Source organism: Mustela nigripes, chromosome 1 (assembly GCF_022355385.1).
Source record: "Mustela nigripes isolate SB6536 chromosome 1, MUSNIG.SB6536, whole genome shotgun sequence".
In the NCBI taxonomy this organism is placed as follows: domain Eukaryota; kingdom Metazoa; phylum Chordata; class Mammalia; order Carnivora; family Mustelidae; genus Mustela; species Mustela nigripes.
In genome coordinates this window covers 162926501-162947942 of record NC_081557.1, presented here as the reverse complement: position 1 = coordinate 162947942, position 21442 = coordinate 162926501, and the positions used below count along the sequence as shown (strand labels likewise).

General features: G+C 38.1%; 1 protein-coding gene across 1 annotated transcript in view; it reads right to left on the bottom strand.

Annotated features, from left to right (window-relative positions):
• C1H4orf17 (chromosome 1 C4orf17 homolog) overlaps positions 1-20728 on the bottom strand; it is a 22216-nt gene extending 1488 nt beyond the window's left edge. Inside the window, exons 1-7 of the mRNA XM_059394709.1 lie at positions 20602-20728; positions 12697-12906; positions 10092-10156; positions 7185-7328; positions 2910-2991; positions 1347-1533; positions 389-432 (exon numbers count right to left, since the gene is read on the bottom strand). Of these exons, the coding sequence (XP_059250692.1) occupies positions 389-432; positions 1347-1533; positions 2910-2991; positions 7185-7328; positions 10092-10156; positions 12697-12906; positions 20602-20728 (859 nt within the window). The remainder of the gene's footprint in view (positions 1-388; positions 433-1346; positions 1534-2909; positions 2992-7184; positions 7329-10091; positions 10157-12696; positions 12907-20601) is intronic.
• Between the last annotated feature and the right edge of the window lie 714 nt (positions 20729-21442).

Genomic DNA, 21442 nt, shown 5'->3' with positions numbered 1-21442 from the left:
AAAAAAAAAAAAAAAAAAAAAAAAAAAAAAAAAAAAAATAAAATAGCTGAGCTCGATAGTTAAAAGCTATGAAGAACCAAACTCTGAGATCATTGTCCTTTTTTTAGGTCAGTGCAGAGCTATTGGATTGGCGTGTCCAAACCTACACTTCCTGCTACTCTGTTATCTTACTTCTAAAAGAGTATCCATTGGTCTCCGATGAGGCACTTGACCTTGCAAAACAAAGTTAAGTTTATGTCAAATTTATCTCGGTAAGAAATTCAGCAGACACTGTCCCTTAAAGGTAATTGGAAATCAATATTGAATTTTACTGCCTTTAAAACCACAGATTTAAATACTTACTGGTTTCCCTATACCAACTCAGTAATTATCACAAACTGTACTTAACCTTTTGGCACTTCATTATTTCCTTCAGATCCTTGGCTTGATACTCTAAATAATCGGAGAAAGAGAAAATGAAATTCACAGGTATATACAAGTACTTTCTACTGACTGCACTATCATCAATATGTTAACTACATACATATTTTAAACATTCTATCCCGATTCTTTGTTTTTCAATGCAGACAGTATTAAGTATACTTTCCAACAAAAGATTCTTCTGACTTTGAGTAAACATCTAAACAGTATCATACATTATTCACTAACATAGAGAGACTAACCCTATTTCCCAGTTTCCAATTTTATGGAAACTTTAAGGTGGAGACAAATTGCAATACAAAACTCTCTGTCTCAGTGATTTTTTAAGTGACTTGGGTTTTGAATATTTAATTTCTCTTGATTTAAGCGTTACCTAACTTTTCATTTTAAAGCAACAAGATTTTTTCTTCTGACTTAAATAATATCTTATTACATTTTCACCACATTGAGTATGCATATGTATTTTCTTCTGTCATTGAACTAATAACATTTAAGAAAAATTTATACTAAAAAAATTCCCAATTCCTATAATACTTATTTTCATCCTAGCAGCCTCCAGGAGTGTGCCAGAGAAAATTAAGTGAAGCAGTTTATTTTAATCTATCATTGTTCTACACAAGAAAAGTGATACTTGTGTGAGATGCATTTAACAAAATATGTAATACAATTTTGGTGTCCTTTATTGCTTTCATGTTTAGATCAAATGAAAAAAAATTTTCTTAGATGTCTGGATGGCTACAATAGGATTTAGAATGAATCTCATATTACATTTATGAAAGTAAAAGAAAACAAATACACATTGTGGTCATTTACTGAATAAAGAAGAGACTGAAACATCAGCATGTTTAGTGCTTTGAAAGATAATGAAAATAAAATTAAGTCTTTCTGTACCACATGCCCTGTAAATAGCCATTATATCTAATTACCTGGAGGGTTGATGTTCTTGCCTCGTTCTGGTCATCACTTTCAATTTTGCAGGTGAATTTGGGGGTGATTTAACTTTGGGTGGCTTCCTAGTCCCTGCTGCTAGGTTTGCTGTGATGTTTCTTCGTTGGGCCAACAAGTTTATTTCAGCCAGTTCAGCATGAATCAAAGCTGAGACCCACTCTTTTTCTGATTAAAAAAAAGGGGGGGTAGGCATGGAGGTTATAATTATCACGTTGGCTAGAAACACAGGATTTGTTATTTTATCCAGCACTGTAGTGTGAAAGGCTGGTGATATGTTTGCTGAGTGGACATTCATTTGTGAGTCAACGTTTCTGTGGACAAGCTGGGTCACATCACCGTGATATCTGTGACCTGTGATATTATGGACTGCCCCAAGTAGTTAACTCACTGAAGGACTTGTCCCCAAATTGCAATGGAATAACCTAAATATTGAGTACAAAATTTCAGGTTGTTGCCAAATAAAAAAAGAAAGCATATCTATACAAAATACTAAGACCAATATGACCTCATTAAAATATAGACTGATAAATAATAGTTACAAGCATATCTGTAAAGATAGATACCAAAGTCATCACTGAAATGATATTTATGATGATTTGATTCATTATTGTTCTTCTTTTCTTGTATTTTTTCTGATGCATCTGGGTCCCCCCCTCCCACCCCCAGCAGTAAGCACTTATTATTTGTATATATTTTTTAAAGTTACATTCTTAAAAAGGAAAACAAAAGTATAAGTAGTAAAGACTCCTTACCCCCAAATACTTCTTAACTGCTTGCCAAGTAGTCTTGGATTTCTAGGTAAAGGACTATTTCCAAAATGCTCCCTATTCAAAAGTATTAGTCTATCCCTAACATGCTGACATTTCCTAACCTTATTAGTGCAGATTCTCAAAGAGTGGCCCCCAGACCAGCATTATCAGTATCACTTGGGAACTTGTTAGAAATACAAATCCTCAGGCTCCACCCACCTCTGAAGTTTTGCCTTAGTCAGTCTGAGGACCATTTAGGTCTCAGGACAGCTACTCTGCCAGTTATGGTTGCCCCCCTGGGACTGGCACATGCTTCAATGGAACAGTCCACAAAGGTCCCAAAGGAGCCTGGGAGAGGACTGAACTGACGGTTTTGGTGGAGGAGTTGGCAAGGCTGTTAGACTCCAGAACTTGGAAGGCCATGCTCCTGCCATCATATCAGAGAAAGGAAACAGACTCTGCACTCAGGGTTCACATCCGGCCAGAAGATATGCTCAGGGAGACCCCTGAGATCTACACGACCTCGAGAAGCAGCAAAAACCAACCCTGGACACAAGCACTTCACATCACCCCAAGAAGTTTCAATTGGGACATGCCAAATTTGTGGTCATCGAATGACCAGTTGAATGCAGTCAGAGAGGGCTGCAGAGACTCGGATACTGAATCAGTAGGGAAGTAAAAGTGCAGCAGTATGTTTGCAAAGCCAAGGTTGAAAACTTCAGATATTGGCACATCCCTATTTTCTGATAAGGCACTGAGCTCAGTGTTTGCAAATGCTTCTTTTAATCTCACCTTTTGAGCTTGCGTGAAGCAGCCACTGTAGAACTTCGGCCAGGGAATCAGTGCGTAAAATGTTACAGAGCTTCGCCAGAATCTGACAGAGAGTATTAGAGTCACACAGGGAGCAAATAAATGGCACATGGTCTCTAATACTTCCTTTACCTCCTCCACGATCTCATCTTTCCAAAAGTCACTCTACACGTGACGCTCAGTTAAGTCAGTTGGGATGTTAGCCTGGGAACCCTATGTCAAATAGTATGCAGTGGAATCTTAAAACAAAACCTCTCCAACACAAGCAACAGTTTGTGGAAGGTGATACAGCATTCCTCTGGTTTTGTCTGCTCAGTACCCAAATTTTCTGGAAGCAAGATTCACTTTTTTTCTTTTGGAGAATGGATCTTACCCTGCTGTACCAGGGTCTTTCCCCCCCCCACGCTTTTTAAAATTGTTGTTGTTTGTTTAAGATTTTATTTATTTGACACAGAGACACACACAGGGAGAGAGGGAATACAAGCAGGGGGAGTGGGAGAGGGAGAAGCAGGCTTCCCACCAAGAAAGGAGCACGAAGTGGGGCTTGAACCCAGGACCCTGGGATCATGTCCCGAGTTGAAGGCAGATACTTAATGACTGAGCCACCCAGGTGCCCCTGTACCAGGGGTTCTAACTGAAATTTTCCATAACTGTCTGGACTCTCCCTTACTGCACTGCTCTTCTCCGTAGTGGGTGAATCTAGCTGGAGTCATTTTTCCTCAGTTCCCTGAACACAGTGGTTGGCCCAGTGGGGCGGGGGGGAGGGACATAATTCCCTTTTGTCAATCAGAATCCCTCCTTGACATTTTTCATCTGAAGTTAAGGGCTGACATGCAGGTGAGAGAGGAGATAAATATATGAAATAACTGTAATAAAAATGGGCTATAATAAGCATCAACATACAAACATGAAGCATGGGTAATGATGATTTCAGTTTGATCTTAAATTGTGTCTATTCTTAGATTTAGACCCATCTGAAATTCAGTCATATATATATATGATATATATTTATAATAATAATAATTATAATATTATATAATATAAAGAACCCAGATTATCTAAAACTAAGCCCATCTTTCTCTTTCTAGAACCTGCTCCAATTGGTTCCTCCTCATCCCCCTGTCTCGGTGGATAGCATTTGCAAACCCTGAAGAGATGTCCAAGCCAGACCCAGAGATCCATCGTGGACAACTCCCTTGCATCTACAATATGTTGCTGGACAACAAGTTCAGTAAATGCTTCATTCTCGATATTTCTCACATTTCTCCATTTCTTTTTATCCCTACAGCCCTGACCTTGTCTAAACTATCATCAGTTCTTGCTTAAGCTACTCTGCAATATCCTTTTCCCTAGTCTGCCTGAAATTTTTTCTTTTTTTCAAAAGATTCCCAAAGCTACTTTGCCTTTAATGGTTTTTTCATCAAAATGGTGGTTACACAGTGCTCCCAGCTTCTTTTAACTTACAGATCCCTCTAGATTTAATGTGGAAATCATCCCAATTGTTTCTCCTCTCTGAACTGTCATAAATCTGTGCTGTCTGTTGCTTAATGCCTGAAAACAGTTTCTTCATGTGTTTCCCCAGTTTTGTATAGTTGTTTACAGCAGGAAGCTAAGTCTTGGACCTAATCTAACATTTGGAAGCAGAGTGCCTTCTGTGCCATTTGGCCTCCACCTTCCAAATTAGTTCTGCATATTGTATCTAGAGCGATTTTTCTAAAGTACAAATCTGACCATGTAATTCTTATATTTACAAAGTGATTTCAGTATAAGTTGGTGTTTGAAATTCTTCACTAGCTTCCCACAGCACTTCAGATGAATCTGAACACTTATTTCTGGTCTATGCCTAAGTCTCCAACCTCAAACCTTAAAGCCTTCTCCCTCCGAATCAGCCTTAATGTTTTTAGTTTCTTGAATGAACAGTGCTCTCGCTTCTTAGCCTTTAGATATGAAGGTCTCTTGTCTGGGAATGATCTCTTCCATACTAATCTTCATCTTTTAATTGTATCTTAAATATTCTTTAGGTTTCTTTCCCTTTGAAGAATCTCTCAGCTCCAAAATCTCCTAAATGTTCTTACAATGCCTGTACAATTCCTCTCATAAGCTATGTGAATAAAGGAATGAACTGTATTCCCAAACTCTAGTATTTTGTCATTGATAACAAAATAAATGAAAGTATTTGGCAGACTTTCCATGTCAATAGTAAAGAGACTATTATTTCTGTAAATTCAAGATTTTTGAGAGGAAGTCTAAAGACAAGATATCAGGAGACACAGAACTCTGTTTTTCTTTTCCTATAAAGTAATAATTGTGAAACTGTATACTCTTTCATACACACCCCTGCACAAACATGTCTTGCCTTCTCAGCTATTCAGAATTACCAGCCTGGATTGCAGGAAATAGGAAGAGAGTTCAGATTTTTTTGGAGAAGGTATGAAAGGTTGGAATACAACCAAGATGGATCTATTTTTAGGACTCATTTATACAAGCCAAAAGAGTTTGGTAAGACTTATATTCTCACTTGACCCCCTCTGTTTTCATTTATTTCACAAATAGCCACCAACTATTTGATAAAATGCCATGCTGTGTATGCAGCAGTTAGTTTTCAAGCAAAGCGATGAGTGCTGACGAATGAGTTGTGAAGTAGAAAGAAAAGATCCTTTCCGTCAAAGAGTTTACATTTTAGTGGATTTTGTATTGATGTCCAGTTAAGTCAATATCTGTGAGGTAGAAGACGCTTTTGAGAGGAGGGCTCTTTTATAGATGCCCAAAGCCCAGTTCTGTAGGATCATGTTGCTGGCCCAATATTGATGTGCCTAAGGAAGTAAGACAGCCTGACTCAAACTCCACTCAGTTTATGGTTTGGTTGTGTTTATCAGATGTGAGCATATCAGAATGACCTATAATAGGCAGGCCCTATGTCAGTTAACTGATTGCCTACTGTTCCACTCTGACCTTGGTAAAACTTTTCTTTTTAATTCTTGTATTCAACATTCAGTAAATGCTTTTTAATGATTACTAGAGGTCTAGCACTTATCTAGACATAGGAAGATAAAGCAGGAACCAAGACAGAGGAGTATGAGATCCCATAAGACTTAAATTTTAGTGTGAGTGAAGTGAGAGGCAGAGACATTACTGAAACAAATAAATACGAACATATCAAATAGGACATACGCTATGCAAAGAAGAACAGAGGTAATAGCATAGAGGGTAAGTAGGTAGCTACTTCAGACTGGGTGGTCAGGGAAAATGTTTCTGCGTGATATTTTAACTGAGACCTTAATGAGAAGACGGTGACCACTGAAAGGATCAGGGAGAAGAGATTTCTTATAGGGAATCAGTGGTGCCAGAGTGTAGCAGTAAGATGGACAGTGATTCTGAAGACTCTATATAATCAGGAGTCTTTCACCAGAATCATCACGAACACATGTATAACCATAACTCTTGTCTACAGATACTCTCTTCTCTTCTCCTTTCATTTTCCTCATTTTAATCATCAGCATAATTCTACCCAACACCACTGTTATGCTTTCCTTTTAAAGTAGTTCCTTATCAGGATTATTCAAGAACAATCCTTATAATATGCTCTTCTATTTGTAATTGCTACTACAGAGGACTCATTTAAAACTGCCATCAAAGTCATCATTATAACACTTTCACCCTTAATTCGTTGCAGCGGGTCTTACTGTGAAGCAAGGTGGAGGTTACCAAAAGGATCTAAAGAAGGAAAACAAAGGAGGAAAGCAAACATCAGCTGATTGAGTTGTTCTTCGTTTTATGTCATTCTCAGAAATAACCGTGGTCGGAGAGAACCTTCCAGTCCTCTGATATGACACAACTGTAAATACAACTGAGTTTATAACCCCAGGCAGAGTAGGTTTGAGGAAACAGTTTTCCACAGATAAGACGGAGAGATGGAAGTTGATTGGAGGAACTCTGCCTTTAAGTACGGGAAGGAAATGTATAGGTAACAGCGAGTAGTGCCTCTCAAGCACTAGGAAGATAAAGAAAAACATGGGGAGAAAGGGCCCAGTGTTTGGCAAATGCCAAGTTCTTCCTTATGTCTAAACCAAGGGTTGTGCTTCTGTAACAAACAGTGACTGGAAATAATTGAAGTAGGCCTTGGATTTCAGGCTAAGGGGTTTTAAATCAATTTGGTTGTTAAGGGAACCACTAAAGAATCTGAAGGATGTTAGTAATGTGATGTTTTGTATGTTCATGCTCTTCCCCAGTTATGGATTTAAGAAACCTGCCTCTTACTTTGATTTCCTGGTCCAGATAATTTGGTATGCAAACAGTATTCTCTTTGACGTCAGTCTTGGTACTCATCACCTCTGAAGAACAGGAGTCAGCACTGGAGCATGCTTTTGGAGGAGACAGTGGCTTTTTTACCTTTATTTCTTCCTAAATCAAAGGCATAATATAATCAATATGCATATCCAACCCCTTATATTTTCTATGAAAGTTGAATTTATTTAATTCATTGTTAAATTTGAAGCATGCAGCCAAAGCGGTGTTTATTTAAAAATCATAATAATATATGACCATCTTAGAAAAATGGTCTCAACTCAATGACCTAAGTTTCCATCTTCTATAAAGACAAGAACCAAAATCGATGAAATAGGAAAAGAAAAACAACAGATATCATCAATGAAATGAAAGGTTTATTCTTTGAGAAATTCAATAAAGCTACCAAACCTCTAGTTAGATTCATCAAGAAAAAAAAGAAGATACAAATTCCCAATGTCAGGAATGAGAGGCAGAACATCACTACAGATCATATAGTCATTAAAAGGATATGTTATGAATGACTTTATACCAGTAAATTGAACAACTTAGATGAAATGGACAAATACTTTGACTAACAGAAACTACCAAAGCTCACTAAAGAAGAAATAGATAACCTGAATGTATCTGTATCTGAATGGTCTACATCTATATGAAAATAAGAAAATGAATTTGTAGTTAAAACTCTAAGAAAACTCCAGGCCCAGACAGCTTCACTGAAGAATTCTACAAAATTTTAAGAAAGAAACAGTACCAATTCTACATAAAATCTCCCAGAATTTTAAAGAGAAATTCTGAACTTACTCTATGAAGCCAGGGTTATTCTAGTACTAAAACCACAAAAGACATTACAAGTAAACTGCAAACTCATATTCATTATGAACATAGACCAAGAATGTTAAACAATATTTTATGAAATTAAATATACAAAAAGAATATCACAACATGACCAACTGGGTTTCCCACCCCAGCAATGCAAGGGTAGTTTAACATTTAGAAGTTAACCCATGCAATTCACCATATTAGCAGATTTAAAAAGAGTGATCGTTTCAAATACATGTAGAAAAAGCATTACGCAAAAACCAATCCCTATTTCTGATACAAACTTTTAGAACACTAGGAATGGAAAGGAACTTCCTCAAGCCATGTGAAGAGCATCTATAAACAAAAAAACTGACATCACATTCAATGATGAAAGTATAAGGTTTACAGCTATAATTAGGTGTGAGGCAACAGTGTCTGTTCTCATCACTTCTATTCAACATTGTACTAGAGGTTAGCCTTTACAGTAAGGCACAATAGAGAGGTAAACATCATGTGGACCTGAAACTATGATAGAAAAATTCTAAATTTGGACTTCATCAAAATTATAAATTTTGGTTCTTCAAAAGTCACTGTTCTAAAAATCAAAGGTAAGCCTCAGATTGGAAAAAAAATTTGTAAAATGTATATGTGACAAAATAATTTTTATCTAGAATATATAAAGAACCTTTAAAACTTCATAATAAAAAGACCCACAACCCAATTTATAAAATGAGCAAATATTTGAACACACATTTCTCAAAAGAAGGTATATGGATGGCAAGTAAGAACATGACAAGAGGGGCACCTGGGTGGCTCAGTGGGTTAAAGCCTCTGCCTTTGGCTCAGGTCATGATACCATTACATTACAAGCCCCGCATCGGGCTCTCTGCTCAGCAGGGAGCCTGCTCCCTCCTCTCTCTCTACCTGCCTCTCTGCCTACTTGAGATCTCTCTCTGTCAAATAAATAAAATCTTTTTAAAAGAAAAAAAGAGATTCTCTCATAAAAAAAAAAAAAAAGAAGAAGAAGAACATGACAACCTCACTAGACATCAGGGAAATGCAAATTAAAACCGCAGTGAGACACCACAACACACCCACTAAATTGGCTAAAGTTAAAAATACTGACCATCCTAAATTTTGGCAGGATGTGGGGGAAAGGAAATCGGTAAACTGCTGGCAGAAATATAAATTCATACAACCACTTTGGAAAACACTTTGGCAATTTCTCAATAATTTAAACCCACACCTATAATAAGACCCAGTTGTTCCACATCTACCTATTTAACCAAGAGGAAAGAAAATATATACCCATACAAAGACTTGTACCCAGATGTTCATATCAGCTTTGGCAAAAATTGGAAACAAGCTAAATGTCCCATCAACGGGTGAGCATGTACACAAATTGTGGGATACCCATTGTGGGATACTCTTATACAACTGAATACTACTTAGCAATAAAAAGGAATGAGTTATTGGTCAACATAACAACATGGGTAAATTTTAAAATAATGCTGCTGAGTTAAATAAACCATTTTTAATGTTTCTATTTAAATTCCAGTCGTTAACATACAGGATTATGTTATGTCGATTTACAACAACATGGATGGAACTAGAGAGTATTATGCTAAGCAAAATAAGTCAGAGAAAGAGAAATGTCATATGATTTTACTCATATGTGGAATTTAAGAAACAAAATAGATGACCATAGGGGAAGGGAAGGAGAAATAAAATAAGATGAAAACAGAATGAGACAAACCATAAAAGACTCTAGGAAACAAACGTGAGGGTTGCTGGAGGGGTGAGGGTGGGGGGTGGAGTCACCGGGTGACGGGCATGAAGGAGGGCACGTGACGGAATGAGCACCGGGTGTTGCATGCAACTGATGAATCACTGACCTTCACCCGGGAAACTAAGAATACAGAGTATGTTAACTAAATTGAATTTAAATTAAAAAATGCTTTAAAAAGCTGTAAAAAATATTGTGGAATGTACTTTTTCAGAAAGCTATGGGAAGAAAAGGAGAGGAAATGACAGAAATTGAACTGAATAGATAATTGTAAATAGTTGTTTCTTTACCTTCTTAATTGCTAAGGGATTCTCACTGGAAGTTTTGAAACACTCCTTGATTTTTCTACAGGGCTCTGAAATGATATTGCAGGAAAATTATATTTAGATCAAACTGAAAAAACTTCTACCATGTGACACAGACATCAGTTGCTGAAATAAATGAGAGTATACCTGGATTTCAAATAAGGTCAACTCAGAAATATGTTTTTAAATATTGGAAACCTTGCAGGTAAAGTTATACTACAATAACATGATAAAAGGATCTTTATGTTTACAAAACTAATTCAATGCCCAGGAAGATGGTACAAAGAAAGACTGGAAGAGCTTTCTCGATCTGGATAAACTAATTTTTAAAAATACATATTTCAGTATGACATGTTTTTCTGTTTTCTGTCCATATAACCAACACCTTTTCTAATCAAAGAGATTATATGTGCGCTGTTTGACCTGTGGCCAGAAGGAGATGTGTGCTGAGTTATAATTTCATTTTTTATTTTATTTCTTATTTCATCAATCTCTCACCCCCACACATTTCATAGATTCATCTTACAAAACCACGCTAAAACCATTTTAATGTTTACGTAATTCCCTTTTGCATTAATTTTGTTATATTCTCCATAAGCAATGTTATCTTTTTTATGGAAAAACAGTTAACATAATTTCTTAAAAGATGAAAAGATTTGGTGCATTTCCCAAAAGTAACTGAAGTCATTAGTCCTAGCTGTAGAAAGAAAAATATTGTAAAGTTACCTCTCTCCAGAAGAGAGCAGGGAGGAAGTAGGAAGAACGGAGTTAGGGGCTGTGAGTCTATCAAGTTAGTGTTCATGGTGAGAAACAGAAACCACTCTATTTTAAACTAGACTGTAAATTAGACAGAGAATTAGGTTTTGCAATTTCACTGGAAGGGCTGGAGCAGTAAACTCTGGTGTTGACCGTGTTGACCGTCGCAAATCACTTCAAGAGCAGAACCTTGTCCCTGGGCGACCCATGGGGCACAGCCTTTATCACAATCAGGAGGAAGGGGAGTCAGGATGCCCCTCACACTTCAGTTGCTGTCACAGCATCTGTGTGGCTAAAGATTAGGCACTGGGTCACTGCTACTGTCAGAAAGCCACCGTATCGGGTGACTTTGCCACAGACACCCATAACTCCAGAATATGAGCACTGGGATATCATAGCAGGAAAAGTCCTTGTCTCCAGTCATGCCTGAGGGCAGACAGCAGCCAAAACAATGACCTGAGCCCCACATCTGAAATGTAAATCTTACCAGATGGTGACACTTCCCATCAAGGGGCTTTTGCAAACGTAACTGTTAAGTTTCTGGGTTTTATGGTATGAGAACGAACGAAAGAAGGTGGCATATGTGAGGTTTTGATTCCTTGTTGCTAGCATGTAAGGAAGAGGAACTCTTGAAAGCATGAAATGAGTTAACAAGCGTGAAGACCTTAGATTGGAATCACATGGTAAGTACTAATGGTCCGTCTTATGGTTATCCTTTAAAGGATAATATATTTTCCCACATTATACCAAAATAATTTTCATGTGCCCTGAAACTTTCAGTAAAAAGAGAAAGAGAGGAGTGCCTGGGTGGCTCAGTGGGTTAAGCTTCTGCCTTTGGCTCAGGTCATGATCCTGGGGTCCTGGGATCAAGGCCCACATCTGGCTCCCTGCTCAGTGGAAAACCTGCTTTCCTCTCCCACTCCCCTGCTTATGTTCCCTCTCTTGCTGTCTCTGTCAAATAAATAAATAAAATCTTAAAAAAAAAATCAGAGAAAGAGAACTGGATACAATTTCCACCACCCAGAATTCCTTCTGTTTTACCTAGCGCTTTAGATTTTGCCATACTATAATTTTTAAAAATATATTAGTTTAAGACATACAACATAATGATCTGATATGTGTATATACTGCAAAATGATGATCACAATTAAGTGTAGTTAACTCTTCCCTCACACAATTTACCAACGCTTCCTTGTGATGAAAAATATTAAATCTCCTCTTCTAACTTCCAAAACCCTTTATTAACTCTTTGTTCTGCTGATTACACTACATACACTTTTCGTTTCATTTCAGTAAACATCAATTAATTGATTGATTTCTAAAGATCAAACACTGTGCTGGGACCTGGGGAGACATCAAGAATACCAGAAACACTGAAGGCAATAACACTGGGCCCCGAGCTTCAGGAGCTGACCATCTGGTGGGGGAAGACGGAAGCACGAAATTCCATCGCTACTGCATTTCCCTGACTCACTTTTTGCTGCAGTAGTTTCCCCAATCTTGTTCGCTAAACATTCATTTTTAGTACCTCTTAGTTACTTTTGTCGGCATTAGAGACAAGAACCACACATCTATGTCCTGGACATAATAAAGACAAAAATATGTATTAACATTACTGAGTTTAAATGAGATTAAATGAGTGAAATGAGATTAAATGTGTGAAAGCTTTTTATAATGAATTTCTATTTCATAGTGAGAAAATTTCTCGACGACTTAAAAATCACTGCAGCTACATCAACAATCATAGAGACTATCCTCCCTTCCCTCCCCGCCCCCGCCCCCGATAGTTTACAGGAGGCCTCAGGAAAGATTTCATGAGTTGCAAGGGACTCACCAGAATGAGGCCTTGGGGGCACCTTGACATTGTTTGGGGCTGGCGAGACTCCTCTGACGGGGCTCTCCGGGGCTACAGCGCTGGGTGCATAACCGCTTTTGGCAAATGGTATCTCGTCCTTCTCCAAGTGGTCGAACTGGCCAACACCCCACAATGCTCCCAATGAGTTGTCATCATCATTCACGGTACAGATGGGAATGTTATTCAAACCTAGGTAAGGATAAACAGACCAAACCACCACATTAGGTTTGGGGCAGATTTTCTTCAAATGATCAGCCATTTCCTGATCAGATATTGTTAAGTGTACACATTGTTAAGATGTCAGACTGTAAATTGTATGAACCAGTGTCAGGTGGATATTCTTTGAAGGTCAGTGTAGCAAATTATGTTTGCCATACATGCTTCCTGAAAATGTTCTGCCATCTTTGTAGCCTTGAGAACCAGGCTCACATCTTTGATCTTGGGGTTAACAGTCAAGTACAACAGATCTGCTTCTATCGCAGACAGACCTCTCATTTCCCAAGTCTTGAGGATGACTGAGGAACTGTGTTAGCCCTCTTCATGAGTATCACATTCAGGTGTTTGGAAGCATCCAGAATGTCTCAGTACACGGCCTCTGAAAAGACATACATTGGCCCTGTTTTTGTCCTCTCAGAAGGTTTAAATGGCAACGGGAGCTCGGAATAGGAGGCAGGATGAGGTAGACTGTGGTGGAGGGAAGGAAGGAAAACACGGTACAAAGGAACCTTCTTCCTCATGTCTAAGCTTTCTAGGCTCCTTCACTCTCTTGTAATAGTTATTTGCCTTTGACTGATTTATTGAGTTATAGACAGATCCTCTTCCTGGTATCAATGCCATGGTCATGACATACTAGACAGCTTAGGAAGGTATACAGGACTTTGCTCTATGTTAAACAGTGAGAAGTTTTGAGAGATAGGAATGGATGTCTGCTTTGTTTCCAAGAAGTTGCACAGGAAGCTTCTGAATAGTGTTTTTCATACTTGCCCATTTTTCTCAATTTCCTTCTAGGACTATCAGTCCACCGCCTTCTCATCTGTTCAAATGACATCAAAAAGTTCTTGGCTGGAAACCTTGACTGAAATTTACCCCCTCACACTGTCCCTTTGAGTGCTTTTATTCTTCCCATAGCATTTGTGACCTATCATATCGGTTTGCATATTGCTGGGCTGAGCTGCCCTGGAATGTAAGCTTCACGAAAGCATGTACTTTGTTTGTTTTGTTTTTTTGCCACTCTATTCCTGGTGTCTAGAATAGTGCCTTGCACAAAGCTGATACTCTATGATTATTTATCAAATGAATGAATAACACAACCAAATATAAACCTTTTATTTAGTCTGATACTTAGAACTTTACTGATAGTAACTGGTTCCAAATAGAAATGAGAATAAAATTTTTGAAAATAACACCACATCTTACCATTTTATCTTAGTGATTGACCAGGTGCATGGTGAAACATTACTTACCAAATGAAATAAAATATTAATATGGAGACAGGTCAATGGCAAAATCCCTATTTTCTCTGTTATTTCCTTTAATTAAAAAATGGTAATAAGTAATATGAAAGAATTCAGATTCTATCTATCCCAGAGTTAGGAAAGAACTACATAAAAATACAGAAAGTGCAATGTCATTAATGGCTTCAGAGTCATGGGACAGAGTTAATGGGACAGTATTAAATGATTTAAAGGTAGTCGGGGAAATGTGAAACCCAACCCAGCAGTGAAGGAGATCGGGACAAGATGAGTGAGAATTTCATTAACTTCCTCAAAATACAGGAGAATTAGGTAATGGAGTCTGGGGCTCAGGAAGGACCAGCTCCCCCTACTGGACATCAAATTTCTGTTCTGCAGGATTCCAAAGGACTCGCCTTTCAGAGACTGCCGGGTGAAGATTCAAAGTTCACATTCCTGCCTTATTTCTGACTGATATGCAACCCCAGTTTAATGCGAAAGTAACTCTAATTTTTTTTTCCTTTTTTTCTTTTTTTTTCCCAAGGTAACTGTTTCTCTACTTGATGGTGTGCTTTTAACTTTGGGAAGGTTTCAAATAAAAGATAGAAATTATAAAATGTGAGAACTACACACTATTCTTATTCATCGGTTAAGTTTAGTAAAAACCATTGCATGTGTGTTTTTAAAATGTATATAATATTAGGCAGAAAAGCACGAGAATATCATTACGTTGGTAAACAGTATAGAAGTGTTTTAAATAATATATTTGTCTATATTTATGCTTAATTTATTTATTTTATAGGTGTTATTTATAGCTTGGTGAGAATTCACAGGATAAAGATGTGAAATATTTAAAAAAATCAAGTCTACTTAATGCGTAATTGGCATTTAAATCTTTAAAGGTATTCTTTTACTAAGTTTACAAATGGGACTAAATATTAATCAAAGATCCCCTTGAAGTGATTGTTAAAATTTTCTAGATGTATAAGCAAAATAATAAAATTTATAAGGTAAATTTAAAATTTAAGTTTAAAATTTTAAATTTTAAATATTTAAATATAAGTTGAAGTTTAAATTTTAAAGTTCACTTTAAAATAACAAGTAACTGCATTAATCTTTATTGTGTATAAAACTTGCCATCAAGAATGACAAATACTTACTATCAAGATAGCAAGTGCTATAAAAATATTACTACTCCACATCACACCCTCCTCTCCAGGCCAAAGATGACCCAGCCTCTAAAGACCAGCAGGGGAGTGGGGGTATGGAATGTTTTTCCTCCCCCTTGCTCTTCCACTCTTCCTTCCCCACTCACCGCTGTCAGCTCCTCTGGAGTTGGGGTGGAGGAAAAAGGAATAGTGAAGGGGACACAAAGGCCTGCTTGCTTAGTGGTTCTAATTTAGTGTTGAGGCATCTGTGAAAACAGATCTGTGAGGCAGAGAAGAAATGCTGGCTCTTTCTCTCATGAGGTATTTTTATGGGTTCTTTGGAGACCCCTGGCTGAGGAAATCTCTGACACTGTTCATTGTCATGGATAATGTATCTACCAGATAATTGCTAACATCTCTTCCTTCCCACCTTCACCCCAGGTGAAACGTCACCAGCCTCTTTGGGTTGGAGTTGTCCAATGAGTTAATCCTCTTGGGCTGGGTCCTTGCAAGACAGTTCTCGACCAGCTTCCTCCGAGTGTCCACTCCAGCCCACAGGAAACAACACTCTGCCTGGTCTTCTGTGGGAGAGCAACTCAATCCCAATCTGTGCCACTGACACAGTGAGCTTCAGCTAACTCCAGGCAGCTCTTGTCTTGACATTTTAGAGGAGAATCAGACACCATTCTCTGTGTCCTCCATAACACAGAAGATACAGAACAAGTTCACTGTGTAGTCTCCCCATGATCCACTACAGAAACAGGGTAGGGAAGACCAAGAACAGCATGGGCAAGGAGATAGCTAGCCTGTGAGGTCTGTCTCCTCTCTAGACATTCTCCATAAATGATTCCCTGGAAAGCCCTGGACGTTTGGTAAAGGCAGCTACTACTGCTCTTCATGGAGGGGAAGGGAAGTACACAGCACCCCAGTGACTCTTTTCAAAGAAATCTTCAATCTCTCTCCTTTCTATCAAGTTTTCTCCAAAGCAAAAAAGCCTAGAGATAGGCTACCATCATAGGGCTAGTTTCTAAATTACTTCTTAGCAAGTCATGCATAAATGATCTCAAAATACAGCTTTAGCAAAAGTTCCAAAAAGCCTCATTTAATTCCATGACTAAATATAATGCTTTTTGCCATGAAGTAGGGGTACTCAAATTTCTTTGGCTACTGTGCTCTTTGTTCAAACACATTTTACTTCATCTTTGTCTCTTGCCTAGATTTCTAGGACTCTTCTGAATACAGCTTAAAAACTTCTGCCAAGCAAATGTAATTTAAAATCATTTCTCTCTGTTTTCAGAGATATTTTCTACCAAACATCTCTGCTATTTCTTTTCAGTCTCTTTCTCTGGATTTTCTGAAAATCTCTGGGTTTCCATCCCTGTGTTTTTCAGAGTTCTGTTGGGATTTCTTTCTTGGGCGATAACATTACTGTTTTAACCTATATGCTCCTGCTTTTCACATCTACTTTAGCCTCATCTAACCCTTAGCCTCCAAGTCCTCCTATCAATTTCTCTACTTGGTCATTTACTCCTGAATGTTCCATTGGCATATCAAGTACAAGGTTGTCTGAAATGAAGCTTTTAATCTTACCTCTTACATATGTCCTTCATCCTATATGCTCAAGATTAATAGTTGGTTCCCTATCCACCCAGTTAACCAAACTAAAAAAAAAAAAATTGATAATAATTTGAGACTTTTTATTCCATCCTTAAATCCAGTAAATGCCCCCAAGTCCCGCTAATTGTTTCTTCTTAATTTTCATCATGTATCTTCTAGTATAAACCTCTTGAAGTGCATTCCTGACACTCATCCAGTGGTTTCCCTATCTGTGTATTACATCTGAATTTCCAGCATTCTTCTATCACTGCCCATAACACAATGTATTATAATTATTTCCTATTATTCCTATCTCCTCCAAGTACACAGTGAGCAGAAACTGGCTTTTGTTGTGTTGCTAACAAAAAGCATAGATGTATCACAAATGGAGACTTAAATTGACATTTCTTAGACCGAACAAACTTACTGATGATTTAATTTTTTAAGGACTTATCTACTAAAATAGCACCTAGATCTCACAGACTTAAACATTTGAATGTTGGTAAAAATGGACTATAAGAATTATATTTGGGGTGAAACTAATGAAACCAGTTGTAGTGTCCTTGTGCTGAGTGTGGGTTCAAGCTACAGATCTGTTAACAGTCAGAATAGAGCAGGTTGCTCCTCTTCTCTTCCTCATGCAATTCCAGTTACTAGGCTTTCTAGAATTAGCATGGATTTCCTTGAAAGATTTCCAAAGAATATTTTCTATCCAGTTGAACGTATATTTATATGTGGACACACCATACTATAAGCAAGGCTTTGTGGTAGGCATTGTAGGGGATTTGAAGACATAAAAGTCAACCTTTGCCTGCCAACAGTTTTATACTGGATTATAGGTATAAGATAATTCAAGGCAGAATGTGAATTACATGTACAGGACTTATATATCAAGAACTTTCAAGTATTTGGAAGTCAGAAAAAAATATTACACTCAATTTGGTAATATTTGCCCTCATAGAGAAAAAAAGTTCGAATGAAATGCAACGTTTTTCTCATGTGGGTTTTAAAAACCTGTATTGTCAGATTTTGTCAAGACAACAGATTCCAAGGCATCTATGACTTCTTTATTGTAATATCTGTTTGCTCTCTCTTGGCCTTCATTTTCCTGATATTCTTTAGGAATTTGTCTTTGGTGTTCACCCAGCCATTCTCATTCAATCTTATTTTATCTCATAATCCTGTGATGACTTTCCCTATACTGCTCATCTGGGCTTTTCTCTTGCTCTAACCCAAAGTTCAGTCTTCACTTCTCTAACCTGCTGTCTGCCCTGGCCCATCCTTCATCCCTCTCACTTGAATGACTGGGTCAGCCTTTCAACTGATCTCCTAACCTCTTCTAAGGCCACTGTTCCCCTTCCACTTTCTACAATACAGCTAGAAGGAGTCTTTTAAAGAATGAAATCACTTGCTCAAGGACACACAACTAGATAGCTGAGGTACAACATGAGCCCTTCTTAAAATCTTTTAGAGACTCTAAATTTTTATTTAAATTTTATCTATATTTAAGCTTCCTTCTTTCCTTCCACAAGAATTATCTAGTACCTCCCATATCTCAGCCACACTAGGAAACTGAAAATAAGTGGTGAGCAAAAGAGACACATCTTCAGCCTTCAAGGCGCTCACAAATTTGTGGAAGATATTTGATAATAATCAAATAAAAATATTTAGTCATAAGCTTCAATAGTTGCTGTCGTAGATGTGGGGATGCACTACCCAAACCATGCCTTCAGGACTAGCACGCTTATCCGTCCACCTGACATGTGTCAGCGACTGATGGCTCATGCTGAGTCCCTCTCTGGGAATTGCTCTCAGCTGAAGACAGCTCTCATGCATGACGGAAACTTGACCAATAAGTGGTTGATGGGGGTTACAAAGGCCTGACCCCCTTGCTTTAAGCTGAGACACCTCCACAGAGCTGTCCATGGCTCCTTATGGGACTGACTGAGGCTTTTTTTATTTACATTACCTCTGTCCAGTCCTGCTTCCCTGGCCCCCTATATGTGTTATTCCTAAGAGCAGTTCCCAATAAACCTCCTTCACACAAATATCCATCCCAGAGTCTGTTTCCAGAGAACCTGATCTAAGACCATTGCCCCGATAGAGTACTATGAGAATATACAGTAAAGAAAGTGAATTTAGATTGAAGATGTGGAGCCTAGAAGTCTTTTTTTAAGTTACACTTAAACCAAAACCTGAGAAACGAGAAAAAGCAAATAATGAGGGGATTTTTTGGTGAGAGGAAATAGTATGAGTGAAAATCCAGAGATGGGAAAGGTCTTATTATACGTTCAAGGAACTTAGGCAAGTGCAGTATGGCATACATATAATGAAAATGGGTGGGTGGGTGGCTATGGATAGGAGATGAGTCATAAGAGGCAGAGGCCACAACATAGTGAACATTTTAGTCTTACATCAAGATAAACGTTATCTTAGATACATGGGAAGTCTCTGAAGGGTTTTGAGTAGGGCATTGAAACAGTTAAATTTGCATTTTAATATGATCTTATTCCGTGGAGAGTGGATAGGATGAGGGCAGGGTTGGAAAGAGGGCAGTTAGGAGGCTACGAATTACAAAAGTAGCAGTCAGACCAAGAGATAATAATGGCCTAGAAAGGAGCTGTAACAGTGGCCAGGGAGAGAAGTAGCTTAATTTGCAAAATATTTAGAAAAGAAAGTGACAAGATCAAGTTAAGTATTGCAAGAGGAAAGGAAGGAGAGGAAGGAGGTCAAGCAAGACCCAAAATGTATGGTACCACTTACTAGTTCAGGTAGAGTAGTTGGAGAAATACACTTTTGAAGGAAGATCCAGAGTTCTGTTTCCAAGAGCCAAATTCAAGGTGCCCATGAAGGATCCAATGCCTCACATATAGGTCAAACAGGCAATTGAATATGGAGGTCTCAATTTTAGAAGAGTAGTCTGAGTCCAAGACACCCATCTGAAAGCACTTGGTCTATTCAGTTTTTGAAACTTGTGAATGAGTAAATTGTAGTAGGGTCACGGTATAGATTAAAGAGAGGAAATGGCTAAGGACTGGGCTGTGAGGGACTCCAACATTTACTACAGAATCAGGGGGAAAAAAAAACAACTCTGGGAAGGAGCAGTCAGAGAGATAGGGGAGACAATTAGCAGTATATGATGTTACAGAAACTAAATTTTAAAAGACAGAAAGAAAAAGAGAGAGAAGGAAAGAAAGAAGAAAGAAAAGAAAAGAGAAAAAGGGGAAGAGAAGACATGAGGCAAAGATGGAGAAAAAGAGAGATGGAAGGAGGGAGGGAGAAAGAAGAGAAAAAAGGAGAGAAAGTAACAGAAAGGGGAAAAGGGCTAGAGGGTAAAATGCATGCTTCTCTAGGGCTAACATTTAGCCTGTAAGTGCTAGCACGAATATGCAGTTTGTTGAAATATTGAATACTTTTATACCAATTGGTCAGTTGTTGCCTGTGAACTCTTTGGCCCCCCTCCAGGTCCCTTTCCTAACAGTCAGGAAATCCAGGGTTAATGCCTGGCACAGGGGATGCTTGCAGGCTCTACTCTAACGTCAAGTCTGGTCTCTGGTCTCGATGGTCCATACCCGTGCCTCACCATTAGATAAGTATTCTGAGTACTATCCCTGTGTTTACCCACCAGAATCATCAAGTAGTCCAAATGCAGGGAGAGAGAGAGATTCTAGGATCTCGAGTTCCCTTACCTTTGATGTGGCAGACCCTTCTGGGGTGAGGGGTGTGCCGAACTAGAAAACAGCTTCCATTTCTAGCCATGATATGGCTGCCTTTGCTCTCAAAGGGAAGAGCAGACGCTGGGGACTTGAGGCTCATGTTCTTGAGGTATTGGTTTGCTCCTCTCCGCTGTTGCCCCAAAAGGTCCTGGGGTTCTACCTTGTTAACCTCACTTCCAGAGGTGCTTAGACCCTGAAATCATAGAATGATATTCATTCTGATGAGGGGTTCTTGACATTTCCTTACACATCAAACATTTCTTCTTTGTTTGCACTGCATTATTTCTCCTGTTGAAACAACGTGAGGCTATTTTACTTTGGACCAAATTTTTGTAAACATTGAAATGAATACTGGCATGGGTGGAACAGAGGCATTTTTCCCTGGAAAACTCAAAATCTTAAAATATGTTCTATATTTAATTACGTTTAAAGTCACTCTGTTAGCTTACCAACGTAAAAATACATAACGTGGCTATCAATTTTGAAATAATAAATGAAAATGAGAGCTTTAAACTATAATACCTACAACTGTGTTTTATATTGATGCACCTTTCCTATTATGATGTGATACATATAATGAGGACCCTCCCTATTATGCTTTAAGACAACCAGCTTCTTAAATTTGTATCATCTTCTGAGAAGAAGGTAAAACCTAAAGGAGAAAAGAAATCTGATAGTTACGTCTACAAATGATGTTGCATCTACAAACGATAAACTAGGGAAGCTTTGGCATTCGTTAGTTGCAATATTCAGTAATATTTAATGATTTTCTCTCAGTCACTCAGCAATCATTTATTAGACACCTACAGTGTCA